Source organism: Haliotis rufescens, unplaced genomic scaffold, assembly GCF_023055435.1.
Source record: "Haliotis rufescens isolate VD_foot unplaced genomic scaffold, xgHalRufe1.0.p SCAF_6, whole genome shotgun sequence".
Classification (NCBI taxonomy): Eukaryota; Metazoa; Mollusca; class Gastropoda; order Lepetellida; family Haliotidae; genus Haliotis; species Haliotis rufescens.
In genome coordinates, this window is record NW_025964334.1 from 49,022,902 (window position 1) to 49,041,996 (window position 19,095).

The 19,095-nt window shown below is 40.5% G+C and overlaps 2 protein-coding genes across 8 annotated transcripts in view; both read left to right on the top strand.

The window, feature by feature from the left end:
* The window catches only part of LOC124112910 (transcription factor SOX-13-like), a 251,830-nt gene that overhangs the window by 39,732 nt on the left and 193,003 nt on the right, over positions 1-19,095 (top strand). For 6 of the 7 annotated variants that reach the window (XM_046473097.2, XM_048386281.1, XM_046473094.2 and 3 more), the window contains exon 2: positions 15,568-15,647. The exons of the other annotated variant lie outside the window; for it this stretch is intronic. The gene's annotated coding sequence lies outside the window, so the exon portion shown is untranslated. The remainder of the gene's footprint in view (positions 1-15,567; positions 15,648-19,095) is intronic. 7 annotated transcript variants of the gene reach the window in all.
* Positions 5,721-6,774, top strand: LOC125374861. The gene is made up of 2 exons (XM_048386540.1): positions 5,721-6,254; positions 6,634-6,774. The coding sequence occupies exons 1-2, from the start codon at positions 5,721-5,723 to the stop codon at positions 6,772-6,774; spliced, it is 675 nt and encodes a 224-aa protein (XP_048242497.1).

The following is a 19,095-nucleotide window of genomic DNA, read 5'->3' on the forward strand; positions in this document are numbered from 1 at the left end:
TTAACTTAATTAGGGACAGAGTGATCTTTTATATATTTTGTATGTTCAGTCAAGTCAAAAACTTTATGAATTAGTAAACTATAGATTAAACGTCCTAGGTATTTACACTTAATATTTTGAAGTGCATTTTGTAAGTAAATCCACAATTATTGATAGATTCTTGTTAAAACTTTATTAAAAATGAATTGAAAACTTTGATTAAATTAGAAGTTTTGTGCAGTAGCCGTTGTGATGTTTTATTTGTGATCGAGTTGCAAAAGCAGCTGTACTGTGTATTGGGAACGTGAAGCGAGCCAGGTTAAGCTTCTAGGAGTTGTCTCCCTTACATCTGTCCCAAGGCTGTGGAGTGTGCAACTGCCAGTGTGTAAAATCAGGCAGACCAGGAATTCCTCGTACATTGTACATTAGTACCACCTGACATAAGGGTACGTACCAGTTTGCATGGATACTCAGAATCTACTAATACTGCCAGGTCTAGAGAGAGAAACTATCATGTCAGTTATATATCTCATGATTAATATTATAGTAACGTGAACCTTTTTATAACTTGGATCATAGATGTATTCAGGATGGGGTGGAGTTTTGGGGGTGGGTGATAGGGTTGGGGGGGTCCTGCATTTGTAGGTGCAGAAGTTGAGATTAGTTAATATGGTAGGCCATTGACAGATGTTCTAAAATACAATGACATAAAGGAAAGGAAAGTGTCCTAAAGAAATGTTTGATTAAGATAAATTAGTGACTATTGCTTAATGCTGCATCAACAATCCTGCAACTATGCACGACATAAATTCATAAAATAAAACAACATAAACATGTCCAAAACAATTTCTAAAATGTGTTAATAATTAGGAAACACCATGTTATATATTGTTAAAATCATGGAAATGTCTTATAACCCTTGGACCATTTGTCTGTAGCAGGGCTTCTGCATGAAGGTAGAACAAATGATTCTCTCAGCCTCATTGTAAAAACACAAAAAAGTATTGAACACCAAAAGTATTGGACACCTGAACTATTAAATACAAAAATAAGTGAATATCAAAACTACTCAACACCTCAACTATTAAACACTCAAACTATATGGGAACCTGAAATACTGAACACCCAAAGTAATGAACATCCAAAGTATTGAACATTGAACACCCAATCTCTTGAACATCCAACACATAAACTGTCGAACACCAAAACTAATTAAGAACATGAAATATGGAACACCCAAACTATTGGACATCGAACATCTGAAACAAAGAACATCCAAACTATTGAACACCCAAACTATTGAGCCTCGAACATCTGAAACAAAGAACACCCAAACTATTGAACACCCAAACTATTGAACCTTGAACATCCAAACTATTGAACCTTGAACATCCAAACTATTGAACACCCAAACTATTGAGCCTCGAACATTCAAACTATTGAACATCCAACACTCAAATATTGAACATCAAACCCCCAAACTATTGACCATCGAGCACCCAAACTATTGACCATCGAGCACCCAAACTATTGACCATCGAGCACCCAAACTATTGACCATCGAGCACCCAAACTATTGAGCCTCGACCATCTGAAACAAAGAACACCAAACTATTGAACAACGAACATCCAAACTATTGAACATCCAACACTCAAATATTGAACATCCAACACCCAAACTATTGAACCTGGAACACAAACAATTGAACATCCAGACTAATAAACAAAAATTAATAAACACCCAAACTACTGACGTGTGTGCACAAACAATTAAATGCCAGAACTATATTTCATGACTAATTTTAAGCATTTTATTTGAATTATTCTACCGAGTCATCGTTTTTTCTTGTGAACTTGTGCACTAAGAAATTATCTGTACTATTAGCTACACTGAATGGTAATTGCTATTGATTCCCATTTTTAATACAATTGTTTAATTATACAGTCCTGTTGAGTTTTCAGTAGAATTTCCCTCATTTTTTCCGTACCTAATTATTAGGGGGGCTATCTTTAGATTTAATTTCAGAGTTACCTCATACCAGGAAATTGGGGGTTTGTCTGAAATCTGATTTTAGATGGGTGACCGAAATTTATTGAGATCTCAAAATTTGTTTGTTTTGAAAAGATTTGAACTTGATTTGAAAGTTACCACTTTCATTTGTGTGAAATCAACAGACGATCGAAATGGTGTAAAGAATTTCAGCACCACCTGTTGAGGAGAACTGGTTAGATGTATCAACAACGTGGGCGTTTCGGATCAGAATAAGTCGTCAGCAACTTAGAGGAGACCAAATGGATCAGGTGGTCGGACACAGTGACTTGGTTGATGGCGTGTTCTCGTACCCTGACGGTGTGGATCGTTTTACGCATTATTGATCACTGGATTGTCTGGTCCAGACTTGTTTATTTACAGGCTGCTGTCATATAGCTGGAATATTGCTGAGTGCTGTGCAAACAAGCAAACAGCAAACAATTAACAGACAGATGTATGAAGCCTCTCAAATATTAGAGATGGCAAACCAACACTGGCCTTCAGTCACAAGTTCCACATTTTGTACTGCCTTCCTAACACTGTATGTGAAGAGTGGTTGTCTTACATACATCATTTCCTTAATTAAGTGAAGAATAGTTGTCTCATATACAGTATTTTATACAGTACTTGTTGAGCAGTTGTCTCCTATACAGTATTTCATACAGTAATTAATTAACAGTTTTCTTGAATACAGTATTTCTTATAGAACATGGTGAGCAGTTGTCTTGTATACAGTATGTCATACAATAATTAATGGGTAGTTTTCTTGAAAACAGTATTTCTTATAGAACATGGTGAGCAGTTGTCTTGTATACAGTATTTCCTATTAAACATGAAAATTAGTTGTTTTAAGTGCAATATTTCATCCCTTCATCATTATTTGTGAATTGATCTTGATTGGTCAAGGCAGAAATTGATGTTTTTCACGATTTTAGTAGAAATGACTACAGGAAGGTAACTATCTGACAGTACATGCTTGTACATGTCAGAAACAAAAACCTGCCGTTGACCTCTCCTTGAGAATATTGAAATAATGTTTTCCTCATCATTAATGATGCAGTACTATACCCAAAAATATAAAATTAAAGAGGAAATTAAACAATAATTCATTCAAAATGTAAAACTTTTGTTTGAAATGTTTAAATATTTATGTAATGACTCACACAGGAAAAAGTAGATAGCATCTCACAATACACTCCAGCTTTACACCGAAACCAAGTACAAGTTACTCTTTTATTAGTTAAGTTATTGTAATTTCCTTTTGAATAAAAATATGGGTGTATAAAGAATTTGTTTTTGAAATGTCAAACTTATGGGAACAGGATACAATAGTTGCCATTTTCTCAGAGGAAGACCGGGAGGGAGCCGGTATTGTGAGATACTTGACTCATTTCAGTAGGTAGCGATTTGGTGCAAATCTCTAACGCCTGACAGGCCCTTCAAAAGACAGGCGAACCAACTAACTAGACTTTCTACATCCTGTTTTTAAAAAATCTAATTTTAAGTTTGGAAGAACTTTGACAACTCTCTTTGGTCTAGTATTGTACTAGGGAAGTTATTTAGAAGTTGCTTGTGTGAAAACGGTGTTCAAGGCTACTGTTTTCCTCAATGTGTGATATTAATGCATATTTTTTAATGCATAGGATTTAACCAAATATTTGTTTATGATTGATCAGATTATTATTTTGTATATCTTACTGAAACATTTTCATGTATATAATGCATATATATTAATGCACAAGATTAAAACAAATACTTTTTTATTATGAAGCTTATCATTTCGTATATTTTACTGAAACCTTTTCATGTATTTAAATGCATATATATTAATGCACAAGATTTGCACAGTTTGTTGATCATGAAGGAGAATTGGAGACTTGTATGTCCATGTGTACAACAAAATATGAGAATATGTAGCATTGTTCTGAGACCCTCCCCAAATTGTGTTCATGGCCTTCATTAAAACCACTAATATTTGTAGTTTAACAGTTAACTCAAGTTCATGAACATCACTGATATTTGTAGCTTAACAGTTAACACAAATTCATTAAAACCACTAATATTTGTAGTTTAACAGTTAACTCAAGTTCATGAACATCACTGATATTTGTAGCTTAACAGTTAACACAAATTCATGAAAACCACGGATATTTGTAGTTTAACAGTTAACACAAGTTCATGAAAACCACGGATATTTGTAATCTAACAGTTAACACAAATTCATGAAAACCACGGATATTTGTAGTGTAACAGTTAACACAAATTCATGAAAAGCCCACAGAAGTGTGTAGTTAACAGTCAACACGACTACAGTTTTTCATGATCTTGCAAGGTATATTTTTTACCCTGTTCAGTCCACCCCTTTATTTATCAATGACCATGCTAAATAATCAAGTCTTATGATACAAATCACTTCTTAATATCTTACAGTTCTGTCCCAAGTTTGTGGTATTATATTCTTCTACCACCCCAAATAACCAACCCTCATACGTGATAATATTCTCATAGTTAATAAGTCTGCAGTTAAAGATTTTCCTAAGATTTCTAAATGTTTTCCGCTTTTTGCCTGATAGGGTCATAGCCCTTCGACTACCAGCTGTTGAATGAGCAAGATTGTTTTCTGCGGGATCAATATCGGACAATAGGCGCTGATTGCGTGCCCCGGGGTGCTCCGTGCTTTCTGCTCATCCCCTTGTACCCTTGTCGTCGCGTCCGCGCTTTAATGACGGTCACCGCTACAAAAATACAATACAGGGTAAAGATTGCCTGAGCGCTGAGATTGTACGAGATGAGAAATCATTTACAAGAATACTCTTATGTTCTCTCCTCGGGATGATGGATACCACGATTCTACCCAGAAATTTAAATTGGAAAAAATTATGTCATTAAAATCTGCACTTACATGATGGTGAGAATTCAGACAGAATTTGGTTCACCGCTTGTTGTGGATTTTGTAATGCATTGCACAGAAACGATGCAGTAAGGACGGGGTTTGTTTTTCGGTTCCCTGTAGTTTGGACAACGTTGTTTTCTCTTTGCTGCTTGTTGGGAGTGATTGATGATTGGGGATTAATTGAAAAGAATATTCTGTAATCATCAATGTCCATTTTGAAAATTGTTTCTATGATTCTTTTTTTCTAATTGCTTTTCCAATAATTTTGTCAGATTGGTCCCGATGCTTCTCTCCCTTTGCTCACTTAAGTAATACCAAGTCCCCAGTACCCCATGCTTGTCTCCCCAAGCTGATTCAGGACGCTCCCCAGTACCCCATGCTTGTCTCCCCAAGGGGGTTCAGGACACTCCCCAGTACCCCATGCTTGTCTCCCCAAGCCGATTCAGGACGCTCCCCAGTACCCCATGCTTGTCTCCCCAAGCCGATTCAGGACGCTCCCCAGTACCCAATGCTTGTCTCCCCAAGCCGATTCAGGACGCTCCCCAGTACCCCATGCTTGTCTCCCCAAGCTGATTCAGGACGCTCCCCAGTACCCCATGCTTGTCTCCCCAAGCCGATTCAGGACGCTCCCCAGTACCCCATGCTTGTCTCCCCAAGCCGATTCAGGACGCTCCCCAGTACCCCATGCTTGTCTCCCCAAGCTGATTCAGGACGCTCCCCAGTACCCCATGCTTGTCTCCCCAAGCTGATTCAGGACGCTCCCCAGTACCCCATGCTTGTCTCCCCAAGCCGATTCAGGACGCTCCCCAGTACCCCATGCTTGTCTCCCCAAGCCGATTCAGGACGCTCCCCAGTACCCCATGCTTGTCTCCCCAAGCCGATTCAGGACACTCCCCAGTACCCCATGCTTGTCTCCCCAAGGGAATTCAGGACACTCCCCAGTACCCCATGCTTGTCTCCCCAAAGGGAATTCAGGACGCTCCCCAGTACCCCATGCTTGTCTCCCCAAAGGGAATTCAGGACGCTCCCCAGTACCCCATGCTTGTCTCCCCAAAGGGAATTCAGGACGCTCCCCAGTACCCCATGCTTGTCTCCCCAAAGGGAATTCAGGACGCTCCCCAGTACGCCATGCTTGTCTCCCCAAAGGGAATTCAGGACGCTCCCCAGTACCCCATGCTTGTCTCCCCAAAGGAAATTCAGGACGCTTCCCCAGTACCCCATGCTTGTCTCCCCAAAGGGAATTCAGGACGCTCCCCAGTACGCCATGCTTGTCTCCCCAAAGGGAATTCAGGACGCTCCCCAGTACGCCATGCTTGTCTCCCCAAGGGGACACAGCACACGAAGTCCTCAGTACGCCATGCTTGTCTCCCCAAAGGGATTCAGGACACTCCCCAGTACCCCTTGCTTGTCTCCCCAAGGGGATTCAGGACACTCCCCAGTACGCCATGCTTGTCTCCCCAAAGGGATTCAGGACGCTCCCCAGTACCCCATGCTTGTGTCCATAGTACGCCATGCTTGTCTCCCCAGTACCCCATGCTTGTCTCCCCAAGGGGACTTTAGTCAAAGTACCAGTACCCCATGCTTGTCTCCATAGTACGCCATGCTTGTCTCCCCAGTACCCCATGCTTGTCTCCCCAAGGGGACTTGAGTCAAAGTCTTCAGTACCCTATGCTTGTCTCCCCAAGGGGACTTGAGTCAAAGTACCAGTACCCTATGCTTGTCTCCCCAGTGCCCCATACTTGTGTGGCCAAGAGGACTCAAGGCAGACAAATACTGTCAACCTCCCCTATATATACACAGGAAGACAGAGTTCCATGTGAAGGTTGAAATGTCTCTATCCCTGCTCCAATCTCATGTTCATTATGTCTAGATGTGGTTAGGGAGTTTAATGCTTGAATGTAATAACATATTTTCCCCCCACAAGATCAAGGGTTGCATCCAACTTAATTACTCTTTAATTAGTCATTAAGACCATGGGTAACATGAAACAATAGTACTGACGTGAACTGACATTGATGAAGGGTGTGCACAGCAGCTTCAAGTGCAGCATGGCATATGGTGGACTTTGGGGACAGACTATTTACTTTCAACACTTGGCATCACTTACTGACAGGTGTTAGGCAGTCCTTAATAGTATTAATATGTGAGTGAGTGAGTGAGTGAGGGAGTGGGTGGGTGGGTGAGTGAGTGAGTGAGTGAGTGAGTGGGTGGTTGGGTGAGTGAGTGGGTGGTTGGGTGAGTGAGTGAGTGAGTGAGTGGGTTAGTGAGTGAGTGAGTGGGGGGTGAGTAAGTTAGTGAGTGAGTGAGGGGGGTTGAGTGAGTGAGGGAGTGGGTGAGTGAGTGAGTGGGGGGGTGAGTGAGTGAGAGAGGGAGTGAGTGAGTGGGTGGATGAGGGGGGTGAGTGAGTGAGTGAGGGAGGGAGTGGGTGGATGAGAGTGAGTGAGTGAGTGGGTGGTTGAGTGAGTGAGTGAGGGAGTGAGTGGGTGAAAGAGTGGGTGGAGAGACAGAAACATATATCATGAGAGAAAGAGAAAGAGAGAGAGAGAGATAGCGAGAGAGAGAGAGACACACAGTGGTAACAGACCAAGTATCACAATCAGTGCGAACATGTGAAAGCATAATACTGGTTTGTGGAAAGAAAGAAAATGTTTGTGATAACATCATAGCCAATCTACGCTGTGAGAGTTGGTTCCATTGGAAGCAAATCCTCCTACATACTAAGGGAGATAACTCCTGTATTTCAATGGCACATATTAAAGTACCCTTACAGTAACATGTAGTGTAACATGTAGTGTACCCTACACTTTGTGTGCAACTGTGAATCACCAAGAAGCACCTAATAAGAGCCATAGAGGGACCATTTCTGTGGTATGTATTTCACTGGTGAAAAACTGTGATATGGCTTGATATAAAAGAAATATGGTTCAAGGCAGCAATTAACCAACCCATTAACTCCTCAAACGACAAAAAAAAAGAATAAAAGACAAACATATTTCAGTTTCATGCTTCATCGATGCATGGTAGATATTTGTCAGTGGGTATTTTAATTTTAATTTTATCTTACTCTTCCTTTAGTTTTACATCACAAGTCCAATATAGTTGCTAGAGGAGTGGGACTGGTTTTAATTTCCTGAAAACAATTGTAACAGTTCGAAATCTTTCTGCACATTACTTTCAAGTAAATAAATTCTGGTTCTAATTTCCTGAAAACATTTGTTACGTTTAGTAAATAAAAATTAAGGACGGAGACAATTAGTATTTGTTAGGAAAATAGTTTCTGGAAATAGAAGTTAAAACAAGTCCTTGTTTGTGAGGCTTGTGCTTGTGTTTGGTTTGTCTTATCTGGTTTGTCTGTTCTTTTCCTTGTGGACTGTCTCTTAACGGGAACAAGAGGGAGATCTTCCTGGGAGTACTTCAATACTGTTTGGTAGCTTTGTGGTTAAAGCATTGGCTTATTAAGCATGAAGTCTAGGTTTTAATCCCCAGTGTGCCAACCTTGAAACCCACTCGGTCACTCACTCGGTCACTCACTCGGTCACTCACTCACTCGGTCACTCACTCACTCACTCACTCACTCACTCACTCACTCACTCACTCACTCACTCACTCACTCACTCACTCACTCACCCACTCATCGGTATAAAGGTAATAATCGTTCATTTCAATAATTTCCCAGAATGCAGAGTTTCAAGAATAAAAATACAACATTGTTATTAAAATAATGAAATTGTATGTCCTTTTTACTGTCAAACAAATTAGAGCATAACCTTTAGGATAACATCGGATGCTATTCTCACTTATTAATGGACATCTTAGGGGACATATTTAAATATAGCTTCATAACCTTTGTGTTAATTAGTAAACTTGTGGATCTGAAACTGTTACTGTTTGAAACTGTTTATGAAATTCTATTCCCGAGGAATCACAACGTGACTCTTTTAACATTCTTGTTTGTCACGTACCTGTTAGACAAAAGCCTCTACAATACTTTTGTATAGCAAGGAAACAAAGCAACGCTTTAAAATATGCCTTTCCCCTAATACTTCCGCAATTTCAATAAACTTGAATCATTTATGTACATTTGAAATTGTGTGATGTTGTTGGTCTAAAACTTGACAAAAATCCTTGGCTCGTTAGAAGTTTGCAAGAATGTCGCTAGTCGCCTTTCACTGGATACGGAATAGGGCTCAGGAAGTATTGTCTTCCAATTTGACCGGGGGAGAAAGATTGCATGGATTGTTTGTGTGTTTGACAAGCACTGCCTTTTTAAATACTCTTCAGTGGCGAGCGAAATTAAGAAATGAATAAGCAAATAATGATTTATTTAAACGGGAATTTAGCCGAATCTTGGTAAATACACGTTGACAACTGAGGATAGCGGTGATTGAAGTGTGGCTTCGAAGGGGCTTCAACTTACCAGTCGCTTCCTAATTCGGAACCAGAAAAGAGAATAGCGAACATAAGACAAGGATTGAAGTGCTGCTACAATACCTAGATGAAAACACAAGTTAGAATGACAAGCATGGTGCCATGGCGTGCCCGCATGTTTAAGAGCATGTGCAGAGAGCGTCGTGATCCCTTGGTGTGTCTGGTGCTGCCGATAGGGCCCCGGCTTACTAGGCATTACCTTCATGCATTCCTCTGATACCGTTGTGTTTCTGCTACTTTGAAGAGCAGACTCGGGGACCTAATGCTGTCATACGCAATCCCTCACATACAAGCAGCCAAAGGCATTGTAATCGGGGTATTTGGTGGCAACAGAGGCTGGTGTTTGTTTTCTAATGTCCCAGTTGTTAAAGGATCATTACTCCTAATCACGGTCCTTACACCAGATGAAAGACCATACGGAAAATACGCAAGTTAAATTTTAGCAATTTGAATTGAAACCATGTTAACGATTTTCCATGTTTCCAATTTTAGCCTGAATTGCATTGTGGGTGTTATGACAGGTTCGGTCGGATCAATGTACATGATATATCATGAGAGCGTAATCACACTCCATCCGATTTATGAGTGTGATCTAATTTTCTCAGACAGTGGTAAGTAACTCAGTTCATAGTTTTCAATAATGGGGTTTTATGAAATCAAACGAAGGCGACAAATCCCCCTGTAGATCGTCTGTTGTGCATTCTGAGGTTGTGCCAAGCAAGCACGACTGTTGTGGCTTATTGTGCGTTTTGAAATCTGTGGAAGTTGGACTTTCGGAGTTAAAAGTGGAAAGTTTGGCAGATATATACAGGGACAAGATGGGGATATAACTGGAAATATGTTCCCTTGTGCCAAGAGTGAACAGTCTGCTGATAGTCTCGTGGCTCTGTCGTATGTTGATGTTCTTGTTTTACAACACTGAAGCCTGTACTTGACAACATCACGTGGCAACATCGCCTGACACAATTCTGGCATCACCTGACACAATCCTGGCATCGCCTGACACAATCCTGGCATCGCCTGACACAATTCTGGCAACATCGCCTGACACAATCCTTGCAACATCACCTGACACAATCCTGGCAACATCACCTGACACAATCCTGGCATCGCCTGACACAATCCTGGCATCGCCTGACACAATTCTGGCAACATCGCCTGACACAATCCTTGCAACATCACCTGACACAATCCTGGCAACATCATCTGACACAATCCTGGCATCGCCTGACACAATATGGCATAGCCTGACACAATCCTGGCATCACTTGACACAATCCTGGCAACATCATCTGACACAATCCTGGCATCACCTGACACAATCCTGGCAACATCACCTGACACAAGCCTGGAAACATCCCCTGACACAGTCCTGGCATCACCCGACACAATCCTGGCATCACCTGACACAATCCTGGAAACATCACCTGACACAATCCTGGAAACATAACCTGACAAACTAGACTCCTGCCAGTGCAAATACCTCACAAACCAGTACTGTAACATCAGAAACAATACTTACCAGAGCTGATATCTGAGCTGATAGAATGTATGATGAAAAGACAAAAAATACAAAGAACAAAATTAACAGTCGAAAAAACAAGTGAAGACCAAATAAACCCTGATAATGCAGATTTAAATCCAATATCTGACTAACCAAATTCCTGATAATGCTTAATTTGTAAATTTTCTACTTAATAAGAAATTATCAGTAAACAGAACAAAAACCCTGCAAAAACGTGTTTTTATGTCTCAGTGTCTGTTTCCAAGGCTTCAGCGTCGACACAATCCTGGGTGTAACATGTGAGTCACACTCTGAAATATGGCTTTCATTAATCAACTTATTAAGTAATGAGGAAACTGAAAGATGCTTACGAAGAGATATCTATAGGGTATTCAGAACAAAGTGAAAATGTCAGGGAAAAAGATGTCAATCCAGTGATGATGGTGATGATGATGATGATAATAATCCATTTATTTGGCACTGTACTCCCTGCATTAAGCATGCTCTGTGCGCTTAGACATTATTATCATTCTCAGCTCCCTGGGGAGTATACCACCCGAACAAAGTCGCTTGCTCGAGGAGACACCACATATGTTACATGTGCTTCATGATAGATCTGGCGTTGAGAGCAACTTAAATCAGTCTCTGATTTTAGCCACTAGTCCAAAAACCTGAGTCTGGTGGGTGAAGATCCGGGTTCCAATTGGTCTTCGGCTAGTCGTAAGAGGCGACTAACAGGATTGGGTGGTCAGGCTCACTGACCTGTTTGATGCATCATATCCCAATTGCGTGGATTGATGCTCATGATGTCAATCACTGGATTCCCTGCTCCAGACTCCATTATTGGTAGACACCGTCAAAAAGTGTGGCGTAAAATAACAAACAAATCTCACTCACTCACTCACTCACTCACTCACTCACTCACTCACTCACTCACTCACTCTTCCAGCAATAATTCCCACTGACAACATCAAGAATGTACCCGTGAAGATTCCGGGGTAGAGTAGGTCTTCAGCAACCCATGCTTGCCGTAAAAGGTGACTATGTTTGTCTGGATCGGGTGGTCAGGCTCGCTGACTTGGTTGATGCATGTCATCGATCCCAATTGTGTGGATCGATGCTCATGATATTAACCACTAGATTGTCTGGTCCAGACTTGATTATTTACAGACCGCCGTCATATAGCTGGAATATTGCTGAGTGCGGCAATAACAACAAACAAACAAAATATCAAGAACAGGTTTCACACATTGTTTGTTTGTTGTTTAACGTTGCATTCAATAATATTCCTGCTATATGACAGCGGTCTCTAAGTACTGGGCTATTCAAGCCCCTCCTTAATCCTTAATTATCTATTAAGTAGTTGTCTTACAGTGGTTATTAATTGGGTACTCTGTTCCCTAGATGCAATGTTTTCATGGTTGAAAGGACGATTCCGTGGTCTGTACTTGACAATATCGTGAATGTTTACGCTGCACGAGCATTCTATCGGCTGTGCGTCGTGATCTCAACTACAGATAGGTATCACTCTCTTCCTAATGATTGAATCAGGATTGAGGCAAATTGTGGATGATCTATAGGGCTGAGTTTGTGTTACGATGCGATTTCAGCTGACTTTTGCTCTTACTGCGTGAGTCAGGTATGACTTGTCTCCCTTGGCTGACTAAAGGTGAAATTGTGTTTTAATGATTGTGTTTTCGACCATTATTAATACTATGTCTATGATACGAGAGCAGAATAGGTTACCACTCACTGTGGGGGTTCTGGGCAGATAAGGTTCCCTGTATCTGAATCTGGTCTTCCTGTGGGGATTCTGGGCAGATAAGGTTCCCTGTATCCTAATCTGGTCTCCCTGTGGGGATTCTGTGGCAGAAAAGGTTCCCTGTATCCTAATCTGGTCTCCCTGTGGGGATTCTGTGGCAGATAAGGTGCCCTGTATCCTGAGCTGGTTTCCCTGTGGGGATTCTGGAGCAGATAAGGTTCCCTGTGTCCTAATCTGGTCTCCCTGTGGGGATTCTGGGCAGATAAGGTTCCCTGTATCCTGAGCTGGTTTCCCTGTGGGGATTCTGTGGCAGATAAGGTTCCCTGTATCCTAATTTGGTCTCCCTCTGGGGATTCTGGGCAGATAAGGTTCCCTGTATCCTAAGCTGGTCTCCCTGTGGGGATTCTGGGCAAATAAAGTTCCCTGTATCCTGAGCTGGTTTCCCTGTGGGGATTCTGGAGCAGATAAGATTCCCTGTATCCTGAGCTGGTCTCCCTGTGGGGATTCTGGGCAAATAAAGTTCCCTGTATCCTGAGCTGATCTCCCTGTGGGGATTCTGGGCAGATAAGGTTCCCTGTATCCTGAGCTGGTCTCCCTGTGGGGATTCTGGGCAGATAAGGTTCCCTGTATCCTAATCTGGTTTCCCTGTGGGGATTCTGTGGCAGATAAGGTTCTCTGAATCCTAATCTGGTCTTCCTGTGGGGATTCTGTGGCAGATAAGGTTCCCTGTATCCTAATCTGGTCTCCCTGTGGGGATTCTGTGGCAGTTAAGGTTTTCTGAATCCTAATCTGGTCTCCCTGTGGGGATTCTGGAGCAGATAAGGTTCCGTGTATCCTAAGCTGGTTTCCCTATGGGGATTCAGGGGCAGATAGGGTCCCCTGTATCCTGAGCTGGTCTCCCTGTGGGGATTCTGGGCAGATAAGGTTCCCTGAATCCTAATCTGGTCTCCCTGTGGGGATTCTGGAGCAGATAAGGTTCCGTGTATCCTAAGCTGGTTTCCCTGTGGGGATTCAGGGGCAGATAGGGTCCCCTGTATTCTGAGCTGGTTTCCCTGTGGGATTCTGGGGCAGATAAGGCCTCCTGTGGCCACCCCATTGGCATTCCGAGTTAGAAAAGGTCTCCAACAATGTGTGGTGGTCTCCCCATGGGGATTCCAGTTTAGAAAAGGTCTCCAGCTACGAATGCTGGTCTCCCTGTGGAGATTCTGCTTAAGAACAGGTCCCTTGCAACCTATGCTGGTCTCCTGTCAAGGATTCCAGGCTAGAACAGGCCCCTAGCAACCTCGCTTGTGATAGGAACAGACAAAATGAAAGGGTGGTCAGGTTCTTGAACCCTGTAGTTTTGACAGTGAAAAAGACCTCTGACCTTCACCCAAGAGGACATCAGATGGTGGCTCACAAGGGTAACAAGCCTATATGAAAACTTGCCAAAATCGATCAATAAAGCAATTTCTAATAGGCAATCAAACAAGTATGTTACTGGATTGAACTTACGTTGTTTGTTTGGATGTGGCGAGTACAAAGAGTTAAAATGAGGGAGTACTTCGAGTGCAGAGTGTGAAGCTAAAACTTATCAGAAAACAATTTTCTTTAAGATCCTTCAGACGAAAATTCCAAATTAAGAGCGTAATAAGGCAACAATATCAAGGAAGCTGTGTGAAATAATGACTGTTGACTTGTATGAAGATGAATCTCTCCGTGCGGGACAAAAACGCGTCAATATATAGATCATAATATTGTATCAAGCGGACCTAAACCAAACCCTACTCATTGGTCTCTCAAGCGTTTAATCTGTTTTGAGATAATAAAAGATTTGTAAAGATTCTTTGATAAAAGCATGAAAGTTATTAATTGCATCTTGCTCATTTTATAGATACAAATTACTGACTGAGGACTCATCGCAATGTAAGATTGTTTGTGGCTCTAGTTAAGCCCAGAGGTCCAGTTCAGAGATGGCGAAGTGAAAAATCTATAATAAACTATAATAGGTGTCATGCCATTGGTTTGATATTTCTCACAAGTTGACACAATTCCTATAAATCTTTTGCACGCTCGATCTCACCGCTCAAAGACAAATTCGGCCATGGGAAGAAAATTGAACAAAAATCTTTGGTTCTGTTGGCATCTATTATCTGTAATAATTTGGAGTTGGGGAAATTTTGGGCCAAATTGATCTGAAGTTGATGAACACTATGACAAGGGATGCATTTGGGCTGGATTTAGCATTGTGGTTGATTGATTTTTGCAGTAATAATGCACATTTGCATCAGAGCTTTGGGAGAAAAAGATAAATCAATAGCCCTTTTTCTTTCATTGTTGGACTGTATTTCACCCCAGCGTAACCCAGGGGCATGTATGGATTCCATCGTCCGCCCGCTCCGAGCTGCCAATACCCCTGCTGCAGACAATGGCCACTAATCTGTTATTATTCAGAGTGGATTAGAGCTTTCGTTCCTGTAGGTTTCACCATCGGTGGCAAAGATGCACCTATAATGGCTCAAGAAATCAATGCCCCTCTCTAGCATGTCAAGCGGCAATTCTTGCACATTCTGAAATTTCCATACCCGTCTAATTCCTGCGTCAGATGACAAAAAGCACTTGGTGTTTATGAAGTGCTTCTGTAGGTTTTAATTAACCACTCTGCTCCTTTCTGGCTTGCGCCATGCAATAAACCCACAGGGCTTTCACAGACAAATTCTCTGATTCTCAGGCCAAGCCTTATCTACTTTATTGTTTCCCGTATATGTAATTTATTAAAATCAACACAAATTACTTCAAGAAGAGCGAATTTTCCATTTGTTCGTGGATCATAACAGCTAAAAATAGCCCCAGAATTTTTGTCAACTTTGAGCAAGATCGTGGTCAAATTCGACCTTTTACTCGGCTGGCAAAGCTCTTAAGTGAACAGAGGCGACTATACTTCCATTCAGTGGCACTTATTACTGAAGCATTCAATTTTAATTGAACAGGTCACAATCAGAAGGAAACAAAGCCAGAGTGGCCGTGGGTACCAGGTTGTGCGAGCGTCTACTCCATGAGAACCTCTGCGGTGAGTTTTCTCTTTTATGATGGGGTTCATTTCCTTTCTATTGGAATCAATTGATGTCAAAACTTCACATGTCTTCACACTTAACAGATTTTTCTGGTCCTTGTGCTGTTACCATGGAAACCTGTCAAGCCCAGTCACCAGGAATTGCAACAAAATTAAAGAAAAGTTTTGCCATCTTTTTCTCAAATCAAGTTCAAAATCTTTGGTTCTTCTTGCGGAGAAAACAACATTTGTCCAATACAAAAAGAATCTGCTAGCCATTAAAACATTCATGGCTTATTAACTCGATCCTTTTAGCGAAGTTTACCATATTAGGAGGGATTAGGCTAGGGCACAAAGCAATAACCTGTGTATTTTTCAATGCTTAAGGTTGTTATCGAGGGAACCCATTTTGATTAAGCAACTTGACTGGATGTCTTGACAGACATGGTATCCAGACCGTCTTAGCTTATTTTGTTTGAAGCTATTGTCAACGTTCATTTGAGAATGATTTTAGTATTTCTTTGCGAGTGGACCTATGTTTCTCCGACAAATGGCTTTCAATTTAACATTTATCGTTTGCTGATGTTGCATGTAGGCTGACTTGCCGTTGATGAGCTCCATAGAGTTTTTTCGCGAAAACAAAATTTGTTGTTTCACGCTCAGATAAAAACTCAATCTTGTGGTATAATGAGCCTTTGGGCTCTCTGTGATGGCATTTAGATTACTTAACTGACCATGATTTTCTTGGTCCGCCATTAGTGGATTTTGATTGTCACATGACAAGTTGAAAGAATACATATCCGGTATTCAAATCCATTCTAAATAATAATTGCAACCGAAGAAGCCCAATGTTGAAAGACATTTCGTCAAATCAAAGAGTGCGCACATTTAACTTTTATGTCAGGTCTCGAAAAGGGAACCTATGTGTCCTTATTTGGACACTGTTAGAGTTCTTTATTCATTCTCTGGATCTTTATCTGGATCTAGATGTTCGAGAAGGCATCTTTAAATGCAAAAATCAATAACGAACAGATCATAATTTTACATTACAGATGATTGTATGGTTGTTTCAAGATTTTTCTGAAATGAGAACTCAAATTGTTTAATTTCTCAAGAGGAATGAGTTTTGGAGTTTTGTGCAAGTTTTATTCAGCATATTGTCATATTATTTAAAATAGTGTTAACCCTGGTTTCCATGCCTGTTGGAAGGACAGTTAGAATTAGTTGCAGGTCAGTAGTTTGTTGTAATACATTCAGAAGTCAGCCATCTTGGATTTTATTTCAGCTTGATTCTTGTCCAACATGTTAAAACACAGTATTCAAAATAAAATGTGCTGTTTTGGTGTTAAAAACCAAATGACTTTGTTTAGTCAGCATTATTATACTTTACAAAGTTTAATATACTGTGATAAATAATTTTAGTAGAATTGATAATGTTCTTATTAGCAAGGTAATGTGACAAAATAGAAACTGCTTTTTATTTCGAGTTTGTGTAAAATTATGTGATTAAATATAAACGATACAATACTCGTAAAGATACAAAACATTTTGTGAAGAACTGAATCTTCCCTAGAATAACACCATCAATTTGATCAAAACTTTTCAAACAATATTATAAATATGTGACATTCAGGTCTATGCAAAATGGATAATACACTTTGAAATGTTTAAAATTGTTATAGCAGTAAGACAGTGAAAATTTCATCACTTATTTCAGCTTCCAAAAAAATGCTGTTGTAATTCAACCTGTCTGGGTATGAGCATCAGAATGGCATTATTGTCTTAACACACCTGTGTGTTGGTACGCTGTCATCAGACACAATCATAATCAAGACATTGAAATAGAAAAACGCAAGAAGGAATACCATTACAAAAGATTACATAATCCTTCCTTCTGACAGTGCCTGTTGAGATATGTAATTTGATGTAAGTGTTCGTTGAGTTACCTGAATTGGCAACGACAGTCTACCTGACCTGTAAACCAGGAAGTCTCATATGTTTATTTTCTACAGACTCTCATAGTTTCAAGGACACCTTTAAAATAAGGAGAAAAATTAAAGATAAATATGAAATATGTATTTTACGCAGACTGTCATTGTTTCAAAGGCACCTTTATAATAAAGTGTCAAATTTAGGATAAATCTGAAATCTGAAATATTTATTTTATACAGATTGTCATTGTTCAAGGGCACCTTTATAAGAAAGAGTAAAATTTAAGATTAATCTGAAATATCAAATATTTATTTTTTACAGATTGTCATTGATTTAAGGGCACCTTTATAATAAGGTGTAGAATTGAAGAGAAATCTGAAAAATGAAACAATTACACATTTATTTTATACATCACTTTTGTATCAGTTTTCCTAATCTAGATGCTTGCATGATATACAAAACAGCCCCGAAGTAACCTGTCCGAAATATGGTTAAACTTCTCTTGGTCAAGTATGAGACAGACCATTTGATATTCTTGTGGGGGGGGCACGGGTGGCCCCGTTGTCTAAGGTGCTGTGCAGAGTTGCGTCCCTTGGGCATGCCAGAAACCTATGGTTGTGGGTTCGAATCCCGGTTTGCCCCGATTATGTTTCTAGGTTTGTCAGCACCATACCTTTGCTCGTGGGTTTCACGTCTGGTTTCACGTCACGAGTGGTAAACGTCTGAGACCTGCATCACTTCAGGCTTTCCTCCCACATTAAGCTGACACGCCGCGATATAACTGGAATACTGTTAAAAGCGGCGTTAAACCCAACTCACTCACTATTCTTTCAGAGGTGGATTTGTATAAAAATCTCTTTCTTTTCATCAGGTTTTTCAAAAGAAGAAGTAATTGCTCACTGAGAAAAGTTCAGTATTCTGAATATTTTGTTGTCGATCCTCATAAATCTGTGTTTGCTTGTCATGCCGGAGGTCCTGGTTTGATCCCCAACATAGGTACAATGTCACGTGTTCCCCCCTGTCATATTGCTGGAATATTGCTTAGAAGGGCGTAAAATCATACTCACTTACCCACTCACTCATAAATCTGTCAGAAAAAGCAGTTGTGTCTTGGAGAAGTGACATAAAAAATATTTATGCCAATATATAAGAAGTAAGACCTACTCAAGAGATGAGGAAGTTCAAGTTTTTTGTACTGTCGGAATAAATGGTGAGACGCATCACACCTTCAAGCACGAGATTGATACTTAGTGGCTTGCTGGAGAAAAGGGAAAAAAACAAGCAAATTAAGTGACGGAGTTGTTTTTAGTTGGCAGTGAAATCCTCTCATAATAGGGTCTGATATGGGGAATATTGGTAATAATAAGGAACCATTCCATAAGCATTAGTGAGCAGACTTTAACATGATTGTAACAGTATATTATGGCCATGTGTATTTAAAGCCATAATAAGTCAATTATCATATTTTACCTGCCTACCTCACTACCAAACACTCCTTCTAGTATCCACCTGAAAACACCAAGATAATCTGGAC